The sequence below is a fragment of the Tupaia chinensis genome, unplaced genomic scaffold (genome assembly GCF_000334495.1).
Source record: "Tupaia chinensis unplaced genomic scaffold, TupChi_1.0 Scaffold000597_1, whole genome shotgun sequence".
Classification (NCBI taxonomy): Eukaryota; Metazoa; Chordata; class Mammalia; order Scandentia; family Tupaiidae; genus Tupaia; species Tupaia belangeri.
This window is the reverse complement of record NW_006160114.1, coordinates 3,497,562-3,520,594: the sequence shown is the minus strand read 5'-3', so window position 1 is coordinate 3,520,594 and position 23,033 is coordinate 3,497,562. Positions and strand designations below refer to the sequence as shown.

At 39.7% G+C, this 23,033-nt stretch overlaps 2 protein-coding genes across 8 annotated transcripts in view; one reads left to right on the top strand and one right to left on the bottom strand.

The window, feature by feature from the left end:
* Positions 1–23,033, bottom strand: part of FRY (FRY microtubule binding protein) — a 505,649-nt gene that overhangs the window by 90,767 nt on the left and 391,849 nt on the right. For all 7 annotated transcript variants that reach the window (XM_027775685.1, XM_027775680.1, XM_027775682.1 and 4 more), the window contains 5 exons: positions 12,497–12,753; positions 11,869–12,015; positions 9,383–9,551; positions 7,932–8,022; positions 203–285 (listed from right to left, as the gene is read on the bottom strand). In XM_027775685.1, coding sequence (XP_027631486.1) covers positions 203–285; positions 7,932–8,022; positions 9,383–9,551; positions 11,869–12,015; positions 12,497–12,753 — 747 coding nt within the window. The remainder of the gene's footprint in view (positions 1–202; positions 286–7,931; positions 8,023–9,382; positions 9,552–11,868; positions 12,016–12,496; positions 12,754–23,033) is intronic.
* On the top strand, positions 623–1,031 carry LOC102489690 (succinate dehydrogenase [ubiquinone] cytochrome b small subunit, mitochondrial-like). The gene is made up of 2 exons (XM_006158435.1): positions 623–801; positions 944–1,031. Exons 1-2 carry the CDS (start codon positions 623–625, stop codon positions 1,029–1,031), a joined length of 267 nt encoding a protein of 88 aa, XP_006158497.1.

Below are 23,033 nucleotides of genomic sequence, written 5' to 3'. Positions count from 1 at the left end.
ATTTTTGTCACTGTTTGTCATCATCTTCTTCTCCTTCTTTAAAGGTTCTGACTCTATCTACACCTGTATAGTTGGACTAAATGACTGCTTAATTTTTATGGTTCCAATTTTAGAGATTAGAACAAGAATAATCAAAACACTAATTTTCCATTCTCTAACCATTGTTATCCCATCCAAACATTCCCAGTTTATTGGTACTTACTTTTATCCTCATCATACGATCCTCCAGAGCTATTGCTGTATCTGGACTCTAGGCGGGTGTGGGCTCTGATGACATTACTAAACCTTCGAATACAAGAACAACCATCACGACATATTGGTATGAGTGTATGTAGTCCTTGTAAATACACACTATTTACTTAGTGGCTGATTTTTTTCCAGCTAGTTTCAATGATGTGTTTCTTTTTTTAAAAAAACTTTATTTCTCCCATAAAAAAATAAAGAAAAACAGAGAGATGGAGAGAAAGAAAGACATCCAGAAAGACAGGCATCCCCAGAAGTGTCTTTGTGCTGGGATCTACCCCCAGCTTTGGCCAGCCAGAGTCATGGGCATGCACGCATGTGTGCGCAGAGAAGCCCTGAGACATGCATTAGCACTGCACTTGAGCCCTGAGGAAAAAAGATGGTAGTTCTCTGGAGGCCTACTGTCCTCTGCAGTTCCCAAGGAGGCCGAACTCTATTCCTCCGGACCCCAGTGGTCAGACATGCTCCTCTCTCCACCTTTCTACCAGACCGACGTACCCCAGGATGGTGTGGAGTGAAGGGAGTGCAGCACATTCACCTGTCACTAACACATCACTGGTTCCAAAGCTGTATCTCTACACTGGACGAGTGAGAGAGTTCTTAGTGTTTTGCTCCTGGGTCTGCTTCCAGCTGCTTATGTGAATCCTTGCTCCTGTGATGAACTACTCCCTGCTACAGCCCTCACTCTCCATGGTCACCAGGCCTTGGACAAGTTGTTATTGACTGTGTTCACGGGGTTGCATGGCGGAAAGCTGCCAAGGCAGGCCTTTTGGCACTCTCAGCTTTAACTTTTGTTGGGCTTTGTTATTTCACTGTCATGATGAGAGCATCTGTAAAGCTGTTGCCATGCTGTGGAAGCACTGACCTTTTTGATACAATACTTTAAAAATTGTGTGCCTCTTTGCTTTACTTTGCTATGCTGGTGAACGCATAATAAGGAGGAAATAACAGAGAAGTCCATTGGTGGACAGGTATCTTCTCCTAATCACTTGGTTATTTTCAGAATGAAATTATTGAAGAAAAGGTTTGAAAGGTATCCAGAGATTATGAGAGCAAGTCCTGTATCCTGGTGAGTTAATGGGGTAATCTCCATACTTCTCATAAGACTCAGTATAATTAAACATTATATATGAGCTTTTGCTGTTTAATACATCAATCTCATGAACAGAATTCAGCTTTATTACTATCAAGACATGATCAAACTTACACATTGGTCCTGGGAAAATGGACAAAGGGAAAGAATACCACGTTGTGGGTAAAGACTTGGCAGAAAATTAGACAGTGTTTAATTTTGGAAAACTTTCCCTCTGTTCAGTTGATGATGAACTACTGAGGGTTATATTCCTAGGGAAACTTTAAAATGAGGGAATGGTAATACCCATGTGAAGAATGTCTCAATTCTAGGAAGAAAATATTAGCTTCTGAATATAGAGAAGTTCATTTAGGGAAGAGGTTCACTCTGTAGATGTGTGAAAATATACAAATTCTGAACTGAGACATAACATTAAAATGTATTATACTTGTACTAAAGTAATCTTTTTTTTTTTTTTTGAGAGGTTTTTGCTTTAGGGCGCGTATGCTCACCAGACAGACAGAGAGAGACAGACAGAAAGCGAGAAATCACCCCCCAGGGGGGATGGCCACGCCGAAATCCCTTCTCCTCCATTCTCCTCTCGGGATCTTGGGCACGCACGCACGCACATGCGCCTGGCATGAGTTTTAAGCCACTGGGTCCGGGACGCGAACCATGGTGGACTACATGGGAGTCCAGCGAGATAGCCATTATGCTAACTGCTGATCCCTAAAGTAATCTTCTAACAAAAATAAAGTTATAAGAAATTAATTGTTATTTTCCCACTATGGGAATCTCTAATGGGAAAATGTATTCTAGAAAATAAAGTATTTTTTAAAATAAAATACTGTATAATAAAAAATGAACCAGAAAATAAGAGAAACAAAACATTGAAGTATAGTACTTTCATAGACATTATTTTATTTAATCTCTCTTACTCATTTTTTGAGCTAAGCATTATTTACTTGGTAAGGAAACTGAGGCTGAATGAGGTTAAACAATGTGTCTAGTGTCACCCATAGGCAGGTGGCAGTGCAGAGAAGCTCTCAGTACTATGCTGCCTTGAGGGGCGGAACCTGTGGTTTTAAAAATTTGATCCTGGCAAGACATTTACCTCCTTTGGAACTCTGTTTTCAAAACCACCAAAAGGGAGTATTAATTATACTTTACCATTTATTTTACTTGGGCTGTTGTGGGGATGGAAAGAAATGATGCAAGAGTATTTCCCAACCTGTAAGACATGCTCTAATGTTACCAAACCCTTTCAAACCAATAGCACATTTATCATTCAAAGACCTATGAGGTAGGACAAGGGTATGGTTCAGTGGATGTGTGTGCATGGAGGGTGGGAGTGGGTTAATGCAGTTCGGCTATATTTCATTTATATTAAATGAAATATAGCAGGTTTTATTGACTTAATAAATAGGCAATCAAAGCAAAGAACCAAGGATATATGGAACTATCTAGAAAGCTGAAGCCTAAACAGGTATGCCCCCCCACATTGCTGACTGGGTGTTCTGATCTAACTGACAGCAGACCAGCACTCTGCTCCTCTCTGGAACACTGGAAGATACAGGGCTCTAGTAAGTGGACAAGGAGTCATGCTTCAGAAAAAAGTACTGGGTGTGATGTGCCATTAAGACACAGACCTCACCCCAAATGTGTCACTCAGAAGACTGCAGCAGTGATTTGGACATATTAAATTATAAAAACATAACAGATTTAAAATTACTTTGGTTTTATTCATTTCTTAGATATTTGCAAACAAGCTTTTTTCCCCCCTCTCCTGACATATGCACATTGTCCCCATAACCTTGTACTTCAAAAATTCTTCACTATCATAACTTTTGAGCTATCACTTTATGAATCCATAAAACAAGATATCTAGGACATCTGCTTAGTTTTGTTCAAACCATGGGAGTCCAGCGAGATAATCAGACTGTAACAGTCTAAATCAGACTGTACGTATGAAACCAGAAAGGTGACATCTATTACCTCTTGAAAAGGTTTTTAATCATATTGATGCTGACAAATGTAGAGTTATAAAAAGATATGCTGGGCTCAGACATCATTCAGCAAGCAAAAGTAGGAAGATGAAAGAATTCTACATCTAGAGATTTCCATCAGGTGGAGAGCTCTGCAGCACTCCTAGCTACCAATGAATAGTGATATGTCAGGTTTCTGAGGGCCTGGGGAGGGAAGAATTAGAGAAGATGACAATTCTTCTCTTTTCCTTTTGAAATAGATGTAAAGGGCTGTTAGGCAGAGTTTAATATGCCGAGATGGGACAAACAGACGGAATAATGGTTATGTCACTGGACTCCCAGGTAGTTGACTGCAGTTTGAGTTCTAGACCCAGAGGATTAAACTCACACCGGGTGCATGTGCATGCTTGCCCAAATTCCTGAGAGGACAATGGAGGAGAAGGGATTGTGGCATGGCCATACCTCCCTGGAGGGAGGGTGTGATTTCTTGATTTTTGTTTCTCTGTCTCTCCAGCAAGCATACACATCTTATAGAAAAAAATCTCTCTAAAGAAAAAAGATGCCAAGATGAAGGAAAAGAGCAAGCCCTTTCTAGACTATTCTTGTTCTACAAAACATTAAAACTACAGTGGAAAATTTACTTTATAAGCTAAGTGTTGTATAGTGACTGACTGTATAAAAGAAATTAAAATAAAACAAAATATACTAAATTGAAATAAATTAATAAATGAGATATACTAAAAAAAAAATTAAAAAACCCCTACAGAACAAAGAGAGTATGTTTAGTAGAAAAAGAAAAGTAAAAATCTAACCCCCAGTAGTAAAATTTATCATTTTTCTTTGCTTTCCTGGGCTGAAGAAAATAAATTTGGGCCTGGGTACTAGAGAAGTTTCAAGGATTAAGTAATCTGAATTGTCTTTCAACATCAAAAGTATATGCCTTAAGAAATACATCATGAAAACAGTCCTGATAAGAGAAAGACTAGAAGGAAGAACTGCTTTCCTAAATTTTAACTTGCTGATTTAGGCTCAAATGAATACTGAGGCAACTGTACTAATTAGTATATTAGTGCACACCAACTCATATTTATAGTATCTACTAAGAGACTGTGTAATTTCTATTCCTGTGACAACACAGATCATCAAAAAATATACATAGCTGAAGTTTATTGCTTTAGTGCTCCATGAAAATTTCTTTTGTGGGGCTACAAATTTATAAAATGGAGTTTCACTAAGGATTGATGTATTAAAATTTTTATGAAGATTGTTTCTGCATATTTTAAAACTCCTCTAGCTGCTACTTTTATAAAAATATATGTTCATTTTGTTGTCCATAAAACACATGATAAATATTTCTTAGAGTCTAGGTGTACTTCCTGTTAGTAACTTCTGATGAATAGTTTTTTTGTTTGATTGTATTTTACATTTTTGCCATGGAGTGTGTGTGCATTCATTGGAGAGAGACAGAGAGGGAAAGTGAGAAGTTACTCTCCTGGGGGATGGCCACACCACAATCCCTTCTCCATTCTCCTCTTGGGATTTTGGGCACACATGTACACTTGCCTAGCATGTTTTACAAGCTGCTGAGTCCACCAAGTGGGATCCTGCACCTTCCCACCACACCATATGCTGGCTCTAAATAGTTGTTTTCTTAAACACACTAAAATTCATTACTTTTCTTTTTTCTCTTTGGCTAATGGGGAGTCTCAAAGTTAGGTTAATATTGACTTGTAATAGTTTTCCTTAATCAGGACTTTTGCCTTAACTATGTAATTATCCTCTTAGCGTGGTTCCTATGCTTTTACTCTTGTTTTGCTATATGTTTTTTTTTTCCAGTAGGAATTACCATTCAATATTAAATATTACAGAATTATGAGAACCATTAACCTAGGTGTAAAGAACATGGCATCAGAGCAGCTGTTTTGCCCAACTCCATGGAACTCAACATGTATTCTAGTGACAGGACCCCCAGAAATTGTGTTAAATGGTAGCCTGAACTGGGATGTTTCTCCTCTTTTCTTTCCTTTTCTTTTTAGATTTTTGCTGAGAGAGACTGATAAAAAGACAGAGGGTGGGGGGGGGTCAGAAATCATCCTTTAAGGGTGGGTGGCCATGCTGCAATCCCTTCTCTTCCAGTCTCCCCTCAGAATTTTGGGCACACACATGCATGTGCCTGGACTGTTTTTCAAGCCATTGACCCTGGGACTCAAACTGTGTAACTGGCCATGTGGGATCTAGTGCCTTAACCTCCATGCCACTAACAGGTCCATTTCCCCTCTTTTCATTCACTTACTGAATAAACATTTTAAAATATCTACTACTTGCAGTGCAGTAGGTTAACTGCTGAGGATAGAAGTATGTACAAGAGATCTATAGTCTCTGTTTTCCAGGAATTACAAGCTAATAACTAAGACAAGTATATATACAAGTGTCTATAAATCAACATAACAGAGACTCTAGGAAAGGAAGGTAATAAATAGATTAAAGAGTAGAAGAAGGAGTAATGTTAGGCTGAGTAGACAGCCTACTTTCATAGAAGAGAGAATATAGTAGAGAAATGCTGAAGGTAGAATACAGATCTATGGATTATCGATATCCTTTGGGATAGAATTTGGGATCGATATGTATGTTTGTACATAGATATCTGAAGATGATAAATCAATGTATCTACAGATAATATAATGCTTATAAAGGACTCTGGTCTAGCCAGGTGGCATAGTTTGTGGTGTCCTGGTCTGCAGTGCTGTGTGTGTGCATTCACTATCATTAACAAAAAAAAAAAAAAAAGAGAGAATCTGATGTGTATGAACATGTGGAGAAATATGGGTAGATAACTGTAGTAGGCTCTCCAACGGCCAAGGGAAGTAATGATGAAGGAGAAAAGAGCCAAAAATGAAAAGCACTTAAAGACGCTCTTTTATCTTGATAGTATAGACATAACTGGCTTCTTAGTTTCAAAGGCTGCCGTGAAAAACTTAGGTATGACATTTAGAACTCTGGTCCTAAAGAGGCCTTTGTGATGAGATGTTAATATGGTATCTTTTCTGCGTCACATAAAATTCAGATGGGCAGCTCAGACCAAACAATAAATGACTGAGAATGTTACGCTCCAGCCAGAATGTAAAAATATCTTTAGAGAAATGTGACTTTTATCAGAAAGTAGTTTTCCAAAGAAGGTGCTAGCAAATCTAGATTAAGAAAATAACATGAAAATTAATTATCTTGTACTGTTATTGGTGTAAGGGGTATGAAAACCTTTATTCATTTCTGAAAAAGAAAGGCCTTTAATAGAGAATTGTAAAGGACAGGATCTATAATTAGTGGCTTAATGGGTCTAGGCTTTTAGTCTGACAGAAAGCCCCTATGAATGAACAATGTTGCAGCCCAGTAGGGTAGTTAGGACCTGGGGAGGTGCCTGAATTAGATAGTGAGTCTTTGGAATTCCAGGAGCAGGTGGCCCTGTGCCAACCTATCTTCCACATTGGCCCCTGCTGTATTCTAGTGCACATGGTGAGATCCTGGGGGAAGTTTGGAGGTATCCTGGGGCATTTTGGGCTAAGTGCATTACTTTTATGGTTTGATCTATTTTATTTTTCAAGGATGAGACCCTCACCCTCACAGGTCTCATCCTTGTTACTAATTTCTAATTGAAAAGGCTCCTCCATGACTTCTCACTAAAAAATGTTCAGGTGAAGGAGTTCTCACCACCAGGAGGTTCATACTCATTTGTAATTTTTAATTTAGTCCTTCCTAGTTTGTCTCCCTGTCATAACTGATTACAAGAAACAGTGATTTGGATTTTATTTACTTGGATATAGTTTATGGAAGACAGATCTGTGGGTGAAAAAACATTATTAAAGAGCTAATGCAGGGCCAACTGGTGGCATGGTGGTTAAGGTGGCTGGATCCCACCTGGCTGACTGCACAGTTCGTGGAGGGAGTTTCAGCTGCGATGGCTTGAAAAACATGCTAGGTGTGTCTGCGTGAATTCTCAAAATCCCAAAGAGAAGGGATTGCAGTGTGGTTATCCCCCCCATGCTGTTTTCTCACTTTCTATCTCTTGTGCTAGTGAGTGCATATGCCCTACAGTAAATTAAACTTTCTATCTCCTGTGCTAGTGAGTGCATATACCCTACAGTAAATTATAAAAAAAAGCTAATGTGAAGTAATGTAGACTTTGCTCATCAAGGAAAGATGGAGTTTTTGGTTGCCCAAGATATGACATAGCAAAAGTGAAATAAGAATGACGGTGTTTCAAAGAACTCACCCTAAGACAACTATTCTGTCCCTAAAAAATTATTCAACAATTAGATTAGAAAATTTCCCTCTGATTCCAGGTGGTCTGTGCCCACTAGCAGGACAACTAGTGGTTTTCATTAAGTCCTGAGTAAGTGAGATTCAGCCACCAGAATGACATCTCTCATCTTTCTCATTGATGTCTTTGTGTAGGAAAGTACTGTTATCTACAGGGGTATACAGAGCTGAGTTGGAAAGACAATCTCGGTTTCTAAAAACAAAGATGGATTTTAGTGTATACATATGAATTTATGAAACCGTAAAAATTTGTAATGATGCCTTTGCATAGGCCACTGCTGAATACACATGATATTAAGCCAAATTTGTGTACCAACCTCTCATCAGATTCTTTCAATATCTTGCTCTCTTCGGGATCTGGGAAGCTGTCCTGGCCAGCAACCACTGTATTGCTGCTGGAGGTGGTTCCTGTAGATTGGATTACAAGAAAGATACTTAGAAAAAGATGCATGTGAAGGGGTCAAGCTCAAGTCTCAAGTAATTGCAGGAAATGATTTCCTGCAAAATCCTATGTTTGAAAGATTCCTTAACATCTTCTGTACAATCTAAGACATTCTAAATGCCCTTCCAAGCCCATATCGCTGCAACGGGAGAATCCTAGACATCTGTTATGGTCAAATGAAATTCCTTAACTCTCTTGCAAAGTGAAGCTACAACATTCTCAAAACCTTTTCTTCCTGGCTATGTAATGAGCTTATTTATAGTGGCCAGTCCTCCTGTCAGCTGCCTTGGCATTTCCGGATCCAGGAGTTATTAAACTAGGCTAGCGAAGGAAGATCCCAGTACCTAGAGCTTCTGATTCCTAGGCTAGTACTGTTCCTGCTTTGCAAGAACATTGTTCTGGCAGTGGGTGTAAGAAAACTAGAAGGCACAAGACAGCAGTGGGGGAGGAAAGTGTGAAGGCCGGTACAGTATTAAGTGAGTCAAAGGGAATCTTAAGGAATTTGGGAGAGTCTTCAAAAAGTTCACAGATGGCCAAACCGCAGTGGCACACTTGGTAGCATACTGAACTGCAGTGCTGGAAGCCCACATGGCCAAGTGCAGGTTTGAATTTCTGGTCCTATCAACTTGAAATAGGCTGGTGTAAACACAACTACCCAAGATCCTGACGAGCTAGAGTACTGGGGGATGGGGATCACGGCATGATGAGACACTGTCAGGGATGCTTCTCTCTCTCTTCTGCACATGCATATACTCGCTACCATAAAAAAAAAAACAAAAAACAAAAAAAAACAAACTAAAAAATCTTTTAAAAAGGTAATGGAAAGTGGGTATTCTGAAAAAATTATGCATGAATTTCAAACTTTTTTTGCACCAAAATAAACTTGTACTTTAATTTTCCCACGTACTTTGTGTAGTCTCCTCATTTTTCAGGAAATAATGCTGAGACATTAATTTACTCAAAGTGATAATACTGTTGAGTATTTTAGCTGATCCTGGGAAAATAAGAGCCAGGGAAATCCCATAAATAGAAGGAGAAGGGTCCTGAAGTAAGATTCCTAAGTGATTGCAGCAGCCTCCCTGGAATCAGCCTAAAGTAAAAGCTCCAGGGCAGAAGAGTACCAAGCCATTGATTTTTGTTCACCCTTACACAGTCCTTCATTAATCTGACCAGACCCTAAGAATCTCAGATTTTTTTTAAGCATCTCTTAAATGAATGAATCTTATACACAGGAATGAGAAAAAATAACAGACACACACTCATATCCTATTAGTGTCTACATTAAGGCAACTTGAGACTTGTGCAAGATGTCTACAGGGTCCCTACCAGAGGCTGCTGCCGAAGCCTTGCTGCTGGCCGTGAAGCGGTAGAAGGGTGGGTTGTCACAGTGCTGGACGATGGGGTTCACTGGTTCAGTCTGCTGGAGCTCAAAGAGAAGCTCTTCCATGGTTTGAATGGTGTTATTACGGCACAAATATATTGCCACCTTTTTGATCTGAGAAGAGAAAAGAACTTAGGCTAGTAACCCACTCATTTGAATAAGGGTATCCTTGGCAGGATATCATGCTGATCTCTTTGTGGCTGTCCTAGGATGAACCAAGTGTTTCGATTAAAATTCACCTCTTTGGGCTGGCTAGTAGCATGGTGGTTAAGGTAGTGGAATCCTACATAACTGGCTGTGTGGTTTGAGTCCCAAACCCAGTGGCTTCAGACACATGCTGGGTGTGTGTGTGTTTACGCACAAAATCCCAAAAAGAGAGAGAACTGAAGGAGAAAGGATTGCAACATGACCATTCTGCATGGGGGTGCTTTCTCACTCTCTTCCCACCACCTACCTTTCTCTGGTGAGTGCACGCACCCTTTGGCAAATTAAAAAAAAAAAATTCACCTCTTCCATGTACATCTGACAGGGATGTTGTTAAAGGCCTTACCCAATGGCTGAGTTTTGAAAAGTTACTTTTTGGGGCACACAGTTTCTATCTAAATAGAAAAAACTTGTCACAAAAGATCACATCTTCAGAAAAAACTCTACTTTATTCAAACCCTGGGGAAAATGTTACTGGTTATTTATGTTTAAAAAGGAATCCAGTTCTTTGCTATTTTCTTCTCCTCTAGAAAGAAATGAATTTTAGCTGCTTTTATAGTTTCACATTTTAAAAATAACTCTGGATTAAAGCTCCACATCACTGTAGGCTTCATTATTCAACCTGAGGCACATGAACTATAACAAGGCTCACATGGCTCAAAGCAACAGGAAAACGTCACAAAAACAGCAGCACAGAATTGCCTATTGACTTAGTTTTTAGAAAACTGTTATTCTGTTCATTCTATCACTTTTAAATGAAAGTAGTAAATATCAGACATCTCAGAAGTGTGTCTCGGGCTAACTAGTGGCTTGGTGGTTGGGGCAGCTGGATCCCATATTGTCAACTGCATAGTTTGAGTCCCAGACCTGGTAGCTTGAGAAGCACACAGGGCACATGTGCATGTGTTCCCCAAATAACAAAAGGAGGGAGAAGTGGAGGGGAAGGGAGTGAAGCATGACCATCCCCAATGGAAGCTTTCTCACTTTCCTTCTCTCTTTCTCTCTCCCTGCCTTCTTCTGGTGAGTGCTTGTGTCCTCTGGCAAAAAAAACCTTCAAAAAATAAAGTATTTCTCTCTCTCTCTTTTTTTTTTGGGGGGGGAGAGGTTTTTGCTATAGGGCACGTGTGCTCGCCAGATAGAGACAGAGAGACAGAAAGTGAGAAATCACCCCCCAAGGAGGAGGGCCACACAGTAATCCCTTCTCCTCCATTCTCCTCTCAGGACCTTGGGCATGCACGCACACGCGCCCGGCGTGAGTTTAAGCCACTGGGTCCAGGACGTGAACCGCGGTCAACTACATGGGAGTTCAGCCATTACACTAACTGCTGGTCCCAAGTATTTCTCTTTTATACCACCTAAATTTTATAGAGAAAAAAACCTAGATCCTTTGCAGTTTTTTCTACTTTAAGAACATCAGGATGTAAACATAAAATACTTTTCTTTTTTTTTGGAGAGGTTTTCGCTAGAGGGCGCGTGCGCTCGCCAGACAGACAGAGAGAGACATAGAGACAGAAAGCGAGAAATCACCCCCCAGGGGGGATGGTCACGCCACGATCCCTTCTCCTCCATTCTCCTCTCGGGGTCTTGGGCATGCACGCACACGCGCCCGGCGTGAGTTTTAAGCCACCGGGTCTGGGACCCGAACTGCGGTCGACTACATGGGAGTCCAGCGACATAGCCATTACGCTAACTGCTGGTTCCCAAGGACATCAGGATGTAAACATAAAATACTTTACTTATTAGTAATAACATAAAGAGACTTTAAGAAGTTCATGGAAAAATAAAATTAAAATATGAGTTTATTTTATTTTAGAAATCCATACATAATTTGTTCATGAAGTGCATTTTCCATGAATTTTTTGAAGAACCCCTATATAATGCTTTACTTAATGTGTCTTACACAAAGAGTCTAATGTTTATGGAAGGTGGCTTTTGATAACTGTTAAAAAAATCTACCCCTGAAATCATAGGTTTTTGTGTTGGAAGGCTCAGAGCAAAAAGACGACAGAGATGTCACTAGCACATGTAGTCTGCACCTCAGTGGGCAGGTTGGGGGCAGACAGAAGGGAACTTTTATATAGTATCTGGATGAGCTCACAGGACATAGCATGAATGACAAAACTGAACCTCTCTCTTTTAGCTGGAGTACAGAGCATATTCTGACTTGCAATTTGCAGTGGAAGTTCCAGTGGGAATAACTGCTCCTGACTGCACCATGGACACTTACATAGGGCAGAAGCACTGTGTCACTGCTAACCCCACACAGGCTGATCAGGAACTGAAGGGTGATCCTCAGGTTATTGCTCCATTTCTCATTGTTTGCTAAAGCATTCCAAGCATTTTCCATTTCTGGTCCAGGAACTTCATCTCCATACTACGACAAACAAAATAGCAATTGGCCCAGGAAAAACATGTGAAAAATGTAAGGATGCAAAATTTTAAATCAAAAGTAGTTTTGAGGCCATCTCAAAATCAAAAAGGGGCAACCATGACCATTCATCAGAAAGATGCCATTTTTAAGTAGATAGCTATGTGTAATGCATAAATCAGTCATGAACAATACCTAGTCATGTGATTTTTAAAAAAGACTTAGGTTTTTATTTTTATTATTATTTTAAAAACTTCTGGTAAAATATGAGTAACAGAGAGTTACCACATAACCTTTTAAAGTACACAGTTCAGTGGCATTAAGTCTCTTTACACTGTTGCGCAACCACTAGCCATCGTCATTCGTGTGATTTTTAAGTGACGCATTTCACTTTCCCTGCATTGGCAGCATGAGGTTTGGTTAACCCAGGGTTTTCTCTCTTGACGGTGGAGCTGTGTAATTTCAGACATGTTTCCTCTGAGTTTACCTTGGCTGTCATGTACATGAGGTTATTTAGGACCAGTGACGTGGCTTCTGGAGAGCCCCAGCCATTCCCTTTTAGCCCATGAGAAGTGGTTACTTCTCCCTCCCGGTCCTTGACTTCATCCTCTGGGCTGCTGGGGCTGGAGCCTGGCAGGAGGAGCCGGCTGTCCACCAGCTCGATGTTGTGCAGCCAGGGCAGGAGGTAGGTGAGCATGATCTGCCGCCCATTTGGGTGCGTCGTGGGGAACCGCTGGCTTACCTCTAAAGAGAAATGCAATGAAGGACAGCTATGGGTTATTCCATTCAAATAAACAGAAACACCAATTTACAGATGGAACAGTACCTTCTATTTATAAAGCATCTTCACATACAGTAACTCCCTTAAGGCCACAAGACCATAAAATCAAGGTTTGCCCACAAACTTCTGGCTCTACATCTAGTGCTCTGTGCAAGAAAGTAGCAGAGCACCATAGGCTTGGTAACGTGGAGGGAGATGCGAGGCCTCATGAGTTCAAATCCATTGCTAGCTGATATGGTATATCAGAGTGGATAAGACAAATGACTTGGAATTGCAAGGACATGTGTGTAAATTTCATCTCTACCACATAATAGTTGAATGTGAATCTGGGCTAGTTATTCAGCCTCATCATTCCTCAATTTCCTCATCTGTAAAATGGGGCCATTAGGGACCCACAATGGGCTACTGTGAGGATTAGAAGATATAATGTATGTAATATGCTCAGTTCAGTGCTCGCCATCTAGCAGTCTCTTAATCAATGGTGGCTAGGATTATATAACAATGATTGTTATCTTTCCACTAACTCAATATTTTCCAAAGTGTCTTCCATGAAGCATTAGTTGTTAAAACAATTTAAGTAGTTGACATGTACATATTTTCTCAAAAATATTTAAAGCCACACTGTCTCTGTTGTTACAGAGTCACAAACAAAATTATACAAAATTATAAGAAATATTTTGAACATTATCTTTAAAATTCAGTATTTTGAATTTTATTAACTGTCAAGAAGTATGGGGACCAGCAGTTAGCGTAATGGCTATGTCGCTGGACTCCCACGTAGTCAACTGTGGTTGGTATCCCAGATCTGGTGGCTTAAAACTCACGCCGGGTGCGTGTGTGTGCGTGCCCAAGACCCCGAGAGGAGAACAGAGGAGAAGGGATTGCGGCGTGGCCATCCCCCCAGGGGGTGATTTCTCGCTTTCTGTCTCTCTGTCTGTCTCTGTCTGGCAAGTGCACGCACCCTATAGTAAAAACCTCTAAAAAAAAAAGAAGAGGAAGTATAGAGAAAAAGCAAAATATTTTGGATGTGTAAAGTAAATGTTTGTGGAAAAATGTAAAAATAAATAAATAAATAAATATGAATACCACGTAGGTGATGCTTTGCATATTTTGGAGACTTAATTTTCTGTACTGAACTTGTATCATTTCTCTTATCAAAAAACAGAATAATGCATATTATTATTTAAAAAAAAAAGTGAGAAGTGGACCTCCAAGAGGAATAAATCCCATTGGTGGCGTCTACTTGAAAACTGCTGAGCATGTGGAAGGCGCCTGCCAAGTGCTGGGCTTCATCTTGTGAGATAAGTGAATTGACAGGGTAAAGCTCTGTGTCAGCCTGGACAGCTCACCATTTCTTTCTCTGATAGCATTTTTGCATTGTTTCATTGCCAGAAACGTTTAATTTTATAATCTGAATAAGCTTCCTACAGATACAGAAGCACAGCTTTATGTCTAAGCAGTAGGCTCTGAAGTAATCTCCTATTTCTCATATCTAAGGAAGAAACTGATTTACCCCAAGGGAAATTAGAAAGCTTGGTCTCATGCATGTGTTATTATCCAGCATGGCACGTAAGCTCACTTAGAAACTCATGGCTGCTGAACAATAGGCCAACAGATGCCAGGAATTACACTATGATAATCCACTGTATCCTTGAAACATTAGCTTTAATTGATTTGGCCCTTTTCCTAGAGTTTAAATTACATTTTTTATTTTTATTTTGAAGAACAGGAATATTTTAATGCTGTGCCACAACAATCAGACAGTACTAAGTTGTTTTGTTTTTCCACAGGTCAAAATTTCAAAATTTACTTAATTTCTAAGTGTATGAATGTTATGAAGACTGATCTTTTAGGCTGTGATGACCCATATTGAGATCCTTATACAATCAGAACGTACATTTATTCTCATGTACTGGGTACTTTCTGTTGGGTTGTCAGAAAAGTCACGATGCATTTTTGTATATAAAAATGTAGGTAAAATACATCATGACTTTTCCAAAGAACCAACAGGTATAAGCCATCGTGCTAGGCATGACGGGGACAGCAAAAATGTACTATGATATGGTCCTGCCTCTGGGAAGGAGACTGACAAGTTATGCTGACAAATATTGGATTGTTCTGAAAGTCATGACACATTTTTGCATACAAAAACATAAAAAATTTTGTTCCTGATAATTTAATGACTCTAAAGTGAGGGTCACAGTGACAATGATATAAGGTCATAGATAGACCGTTTTGGGGATCTAGTAGAAGAAAATGACTTCTATGGGTCAGAAGATGGTGTAGCAGTTACTTCATTGAACTCCCACATGGCTGACTGCAGTTCGAGTCCTAGACCTGGTGGCTTGAAAACCAGGCCAGGTGCATGTGCATCCATGCCCACAATCCTGGGAGGAGAATGGAAGAGAAGGAATTGTGGCATGCCCATTCCCCTTGAGGGGTGATTTCTCACTTTTCCTCTCACTGTCTCTGTCTCTCTCCCTCTCTCCAGTGAGCACATGCTCCCTAAGTCAAAAACCTCTTTAAAAAGAAAAAAGAAAGAAGATGCAGAAGAAAATGACTTCTGGTTGTAAAGATCCTGGATGGTTTTATGGCAGAAGGACTATAAACCTGCTAGAAAGGATCTGGACTTTAGAGATGGGGACAAGGTCCTATCTGAGGAACAATGGCATTAAAAATACTCATTTTTAAACAATGGTATAAAAACCTATAGACTTTTTGGGAACCAGCAGTTAGCGTCTCGGACCCAGTGGCTTAAAACTCACACTGGGCGCGTGTGCGTGCCCAAGATCCCAAGAGGAGAATGGAGACGGGATTGTGGCATGACCATCCTCCCTGGGGGGTGATTTCTCGCTTTCTGTCTCTATGTCTCTCTCTGTCTGGCGAGCGCATGAGCCCTATAGTGAAAACCTCTCAAAAAAAAAAAAAAAACCCCCAAAACAAACAAAAAACAAACAAAAAAAACCCTATAGACTTTTTGCAGCAATAGGCACATTCTAACATATGACCTGATTTGCTTATTTAATTATATTTATTGCATGCGTGTCAGACATACGGTCTGAGAAGATGGGGATGTCTGGCTGAGGTATCATAAGCCACTAGATTAGTAACTGGATTGTAAAGGTGCTTTTGAAAAGAAAAGAGAAAACATAATGCCATATAGGTGAACAAATCCCTATTCTCCGTTCCAGAAAGAATGAAAATAAACTGTGAGACAAGGCCAGTGAGATGCTGTATTTTCTGTCTCCTTTGGGAAGGACCTGAACAACGTGTTTGGCTGCTTACAAGTAATTAGGTCACCTGGAATTACAGGCAATAAACCCTCACCACAGAGTTTATCATTGTGGAGGCATTAAAAATAAGAGTTAGGAAATCTATTATAAATCATGAAAATAGTCAGAAGGTAACTTCTTAAAGATGTGGATTCAGCCTGCCTGTGACTCATTACAAACTTGCTGTACTATTTTTCCCCTTTCTTTTGAACTGTTGACCTCTCTCACTTTCCTAGCTTCTCCTCTCAGCTAATAAACATACTCCAGCCTCCCTCACCCTTAAAAACTCCTCCTGAGTCTGTACCTACTGTAGCTCCAGCCTCTCTTTCTTTCCCTTCTTTTTCAGTCAGACCTCTGCAATCTAGGGAATTGTGAAATCCAGAAGATCAATGTCAAGATTTCATCTTCTGAGAGCTCTCTATTCCACTGGAGGCTGGGGACTTCTCACTCTCTCCTAAGTCCTCTTCTTTTCTTTAGGTTTCCATGAAACCCATCCCCTGGGCATTCTCTCTCCTTTTTTAACTGTCCCCACTCCTTCTTTCCTTCACTCTTCCTGGGCCCAGTCTCAAAAAGTGGGGTGTTGTGGTTCTTTCTTTTGCTCTGTGCTCCCTCCTTCCCTGATCTCACCTGCTCTTATTTCTAACCCATTTACTCTTCCCTATGTAGGGAGTGCTGGTCTTCCCAACTTCAGGCCTGTCTAAACATAGGGCTGTCTTGGAGAGGTCTACACACTCAAAATCCTGAACTGAGCTCATGATCTCTGCCTTGCCCTAAACCTTCTCCTCTTCCTGTACTGGGTGATCACCACCAACCTCTCGGCATGCCAGGCATTCTCTCTGTGTACCTGCCCAGGAGCTTTTGACCTGGTGTCTCCTTTCCACTCTCACGGGGCTTGTCTTATTTCAGGTGCTTATCACTTAAGATTTTCTCCTTGGATCACTGACATCATTTCTTCACTGGTTTCCTCTCTCTAGACAGTATGTTCTCTTATTCTCCCTCCATGCTGCAGCCAGTCTTTCTTAAATGCATTCTGGTTCTGTCACTCATCTTGTCTGAAACTCATTACCGGCTTTCAAAACCCCAGGTCTTGTTTGAGTCCTCACTGCTTGTTCATGGGGCTGTGAGAGAGGTTCAGGGAGCCCATCTAGAAGGCTACTGGCCCCAAATTCTTAGTGTCCAACATAAGGCCTTCCAAGATTTGACTTCTGTCTCTGCTTAGAGCCTCTCTAACTTTTCCTCTTCACTGTATTTCATGTTAGCCAAGCTGACCTTTATGTAAGCTACATGTGTCAGGCTATTTTATATCTCTAACTCAATATATATACTTTTTTTGTTTGTTTGTTTGTAATGTCCATCAACTATTTGTCTGATTTACAAATTTCTACTCATCTTTTAAACTGAAATTGAGACATCAACCTATACAGGAAGGTTTTCCTGATATTCTTGGTTCAAGAATTGATTATTCCTCAGCTTCCAGCTAATATATTGAACATATTTGTTGTTGTATTTGCTACACTACATAAATGTAGTACTAAAATTACACATCCATCTTTACTTTTAGATTATGAAGCTTTGATGGGAAAGACTGTTTTATTTACCTCTCTTTGCCTAACACCCAGAAGCAGTGTCTAGAGAATTAGTTGACTAAAAAGGCTTCTTTTGGGTCTCTTCATTGTTTCAAGTTCTACATAAGAATGTACTATACTAACTCTGCCTTAGGTAGATGACGGAGGCTTGCACAATAGAGGTAGATTTCAAATGATATACATATATATATTTTTTTTTTTTGGAGAGTTTTTTTTTTTTCACTATAGGGCGCGTGCGCTCGCCAGACAGACAGAGAGAAACATAGAGACAGAAAGCGAGAAATTACCCCCTAGAGGGGATGGTCACGCCGCAATCCCTTCTCCTCCATTCTCCTCTTGGGATCTTGGGCACGCACGCACACGTGTCCGGCATGAATTTAAGCCACTGGGTCCGGGACTCGAACCGCAGTTGACTATGTGGGAGTCCAGCGACATAGCCATTACGCTAACTGCTGGTCCCTACATATATATTTTTTAAAGATTTATTTTAATTGTATTTATTACTTTAAAAAATTTGCTATAGGGTATACACACTCACCACAGGGAGAGACAGAAAGAGAGAGCGAGAGAAAGTATGAAAGCAAGCCACCAGATCCAGGACTTGAACCATGGTCGGCCATGTGGGAGTTCAGCGCCCTTAACCACCACACCACTTGCTGGCCCCAAATTTCAAACATTTTAATGAAGGTTAGAATTATAGAGAAGGAAAAAATACCATTCTCAGAAGAGAAAATAGCATGTACAGAAGGAAGAGTTTATAAAGGGGCCTGGCATGTTGGTTAAAGATTAAGTGGAATTAGAGACTGGACATTGATGCAGTGTAAAATGGGATGCTCTGTGAGACTAACCCATGTGGGAAGGTTCTGGGTTTGCATCTGGAGACTTCCCTGAGTGTGCAGGGCATCTGTGTGCCTATGATCTAGGACAGACTGAAGTTGGGGATGGATTGTGCTGTTGTGAGCCTATTGGGATGCTATCTCTCTGTCTCTGCTGTTCATGGAAGAAATAAATAAACTTAAAAAAAAGACTAAGTGCAATTGGAGTAGAGGGTTCTTGGATGAAAAAGTAAATGGTAATTTTGGAAAAGGATAGATATATATATACATATATGTGTATAATAATACATATTAACATGTAATTATATAGCAAATCTTTATAGCAATTTTTTATATATGTATATATGTTATATGTATGTTATGTGTATATATGCATAATATAAATCTATCTATCTATCTATATATAACACATGCGCTTGCCAGAGAGAAGAGATAGAGAGAGAGAGAGAGAGAAAGTGAGAAATCACCCCCCCAGGTGGTATAGCCATTACTCAATCCCTTCTCCTCCATTTCTCTCTCCGGATTTTGGGCACACATATTAGAGTGTTTTGTAAGCCTCTAGGTGGAGAACTCACACCACAGAGTTGGCCATGTGGGATCCTGCACCTTAACCACCATGCCACCTGTTGCACTCTCCTACTCCTTTTAAAAATAAAGTAGGTTAAGGAGTTCTTATTTTATAGTACCAGTTTTGGGGGAAAATAAAACAGATACAGTAGATTTAATTCTAGTTTGGCTGATTTCTAGTTATATGGTCTTGAACAAATTATATAACATCTCTAGGCCTTAATTTCTCTTTTAAAAAAGAGATGATGACAAGTGGTGGTGATGACAATAATTCCATGTTAGGACTGCGGCAACTGCTTGATTCTTGTTAGTTCATTTTAATCCTAATATCCACTGAGGTAGTTACTACTGCAGAGGAGGAAATCCTCACATCCACTGAGGTAGTTATTATTGCAGAGGAGGAGACAGAGTTTAGAGGTTATGTGATTTGCCCCAGGTCAAACAGCTAGTGAATGGAAAGTCCAAGGTTTGAACCCAGGTTGCCCAACTCCAGAAAGTCTGTTCTAATCACTACTCTTCATGGGGGTTATAAAGACTAAGTGACAAATGAAGGGATATAAATCACCTACCACAGAGCTTGGCATCAACCTAAATGTCTAGCACCGAGCCTGCCACCTATAAACCTCTTGCTAGATGGAAGCTGTCATTTACAACAATTATTTTTAAGACAACTGGACAGAGAAGTTTGAGTTGAGAAGTGTGTACATATCTGGCTTTGCATAGTGGATGGATAGAAGCATGGAAGATAGACTGCAGTCAGTGACAGGAAAGGAGGAGGGGACTGAGGAGGACCTGGACAAAGAAAGTAGAGATAAAGATGGAAAAAGAACCTAAATTCAAGAGATCAAAGTCTGACTCTTAAGAAAGTGCTATGTGAGCTTAGGCAAGATGTTAATTGACAAATGCAATCCTTTAGAAATGGATTTTTTACAAAAATGATTCATGAGGAATAATTGTTAATATGCCAAAAATAAAACTTTCAGCAACTTATATATACTTAGCAACATACAAGCTACAAAACACAACCACCAAAAAATAACTTGCAGTATCTATCTAAACAACTATATGTATTATGTTATACAAACTATATTTAATTTCTTTGGAAAATCTACATATATAATTACGTAGAAATATTCATCTAAGCATCTTTGCATTTGCCACATGTATGTTCATACCCACACTGTTTTAGACATACACATTTATTTAGATTTAAGAGATATACTAGAATCTATTTCCGTATGTAACTGGATTTAATCTACAGCAATTCTGATCTACAAATTTAGGATTTGGGACCAGCAGTTGGTATAATGGCTATGTTGCTGGACTCCCATGTAGTTTACCACAGTTCGAGTCCCAGACTCTCTGGCTTAAACTCACGCAGGATGCATGTGTGTGTGTGCCCAGGATTCCAAGAGGAGAATGGAGGAGAAGGGATTGCGGCATGTCCATTCTCCCTGGGGGGTGATTTCTCGCTTTCTATCTCTCTGTCTTTCTGGTGGGTGTATGTGCCCTATAGCAAAAACCTCCCCCCACCAACCAAAAAAAAAAAAAAGAAAAAAAATTTAGGATCAACAATTTTGACTCTAGGCCCAGCCATCTTGGGTAAGCGGGGGGTGGGGTGGGTGGTGGTGGTGGTGGTGTAATGGGTATGTGGGAGGGTGGTGTAAATAGGACAGTGGTGTACACAGGAGGGATGGAACTGCTACACAGTGACTGAGGATACTTAAGAGGGCTGGTTAGATTCTGGCTTAACTCAAACAGGTCAGGAGTGGTAACATGCACCTGTGGTCCTACTTAATTGGGAGGCTGGGGCAGGAGGATGATGATATGGTGAGACTTTGTCAAAAATACATATGCTACCGCTAGATGGTGAAAGAGTAAAACAGGATGTAATGTGAGGTAATTCTACATGGGGAGGTTCCCAGTTCAAGTCCAGAGAACTCTCTGAGTATATGCCAAGCACGTACTTGCCCATGATCCTAGGCTGGCTGAAGCTGGGTATGTATTGTGGAGTCAAGATCCTCTTGGTTGTACTGTTTCTCGCTCTATATACATGTCTTTTACTCAGTCTCTCTTTCTTATAGAATAAATAAGCCCTTCCTTCCTTCTCCTATGTGTGTTCCTTCTCATTAAAAAAATAAAATAAAAACAAACCTCTAAAATTACAGAAAAGTTTAAAAAGAAAATTTACTTTGAGCTGATGACATGATCACATATGTCATTACTGATTGTTACATGGTACCTGAGAAGAGTGGGAGAGTAAGCTCAGGGTACATCCTGGCAAGTTCACATGACAAAAGGGCTAGTGACACACTGTAGAGGGGTGGCAATGGGCCATGGGTCCCATAAAGAATACTGCCAGGTCTTTGTTCGGCAACTTTCTTCGAGTATACGAAAAGTTTTGCTTCTAGGATCTATAAAGAGACAGGAAAGTAAGAAACAGTATGAAAAAACATTAACTGGATATTTCAGGAGCAATTATTTTTAATAAAGTTAGTTATAATATACTGATTAAAACGTATTAAAATATAAAAAAAAGAGAAAGGAATCATTACTACATGTAATAATGTCATTTGGGAGTCATAGAGAAATGTTTCTATTGTTAAAGAAGTAAAAATTAAAATTAAATAATGGCAACCCCCCCCAAAAAAAAAAACAAACAAAAAAGAACTTATTTTAATGTAGTATTAAAGGTAAAGCATTAGTTAATAACTTTGTTTACAGATGATTATATAATAGAGTTCCCATTCTTCATATCCACCAATGATATGCAGAAATAAATGCATATCAATAAACAAGCAATTCAGTGACCAACTACCACTACTGTTTTCTGTTCTCAAGGGTGGAAATTTCCTATGGCATTAAATGATACGTGCCTGCATGAGCTGCATGGAGATTTCATAAATCTCTCTGTTGGTGTCAGACGCCTTGAATAGAACAAGGTTTAACAATGTCACTATGTCGAAGGGGTAGTTCCTAAAAACAATAAAAAATAAATTAAAAAAAGCACAGCTTATAACAGTCTGGCTAGTAATCTTGCTAGATTATTACCTCTCAAAATTCTAGACAGTACATTGACCTCAGTAACTACATAATGACATGGTTATGCCCATTTTTAAAAAATTTTTTTAAGTCTTTTTTGTTTGGAGAGGTTTTTGCTATAAGGCATGTATGCTCGCCAGAAAGACAGAGAAAGACAGCAAGATAGAAAGCAAGAAATCACCCCCCGGGGCGATGGCCACTCCAAAATCCCTTCTCCTCCACTCTCCTCTCAGGATCTTGGACATGCATACACATACGCCCAGCATGAGTTGAAGTCACCAGGTCCGGGACTTTAACTGTGATCGACTACATGAGTGTCCAACGACATAGCCATTACGTCAACTGCTAGTTAGTCCCATGCCATTTTTAACCCCCTTCTTTTGCTATTTATTAACGGATGAAAAAATGACTATTTTTGTTTAAAACGGACTTGCAACACCAGGAAAAGAGAAGATAAAATCTACCTGAGGCAAATTTTAGTGAAAATTAAACACAAGTGAAAAAGATAGAGGAGCGTAAGTGTGCTAAATTTCTCAACGGCTTACTGAATTAGTATTTTACTTCAATCCTTAAAAATTTATTATACACCAAACATATAGCAGTTACAACGTGCAAAGTGGGAAGGCTGGTCCTTACCCTTAAGGAGGTTATAGTTAAGTTACAGAGACAAACTTTACAGTCTAATTCTGGTAAGTATTATCATGGGAGGATCCCCAGCATGCTACAAAAATCTTGACAATGTCAGGTTGGTTACAGAAGACTTCTCTGAGGAGGAAACAAGTCTTGTGGCAATAGGAGCCATTAGCCAGGCTATGGAAGGGAGAGTATGAACATTATTCTAGGCAAAGAAAACAGTACTCTTTTTTTTTTCTTTTCTTTCTTTCTTTCTTTCTTTCTTTCTTTCTTTCTTTCTTTCTTTCTTTCTTTCTTTCTTTCTTTC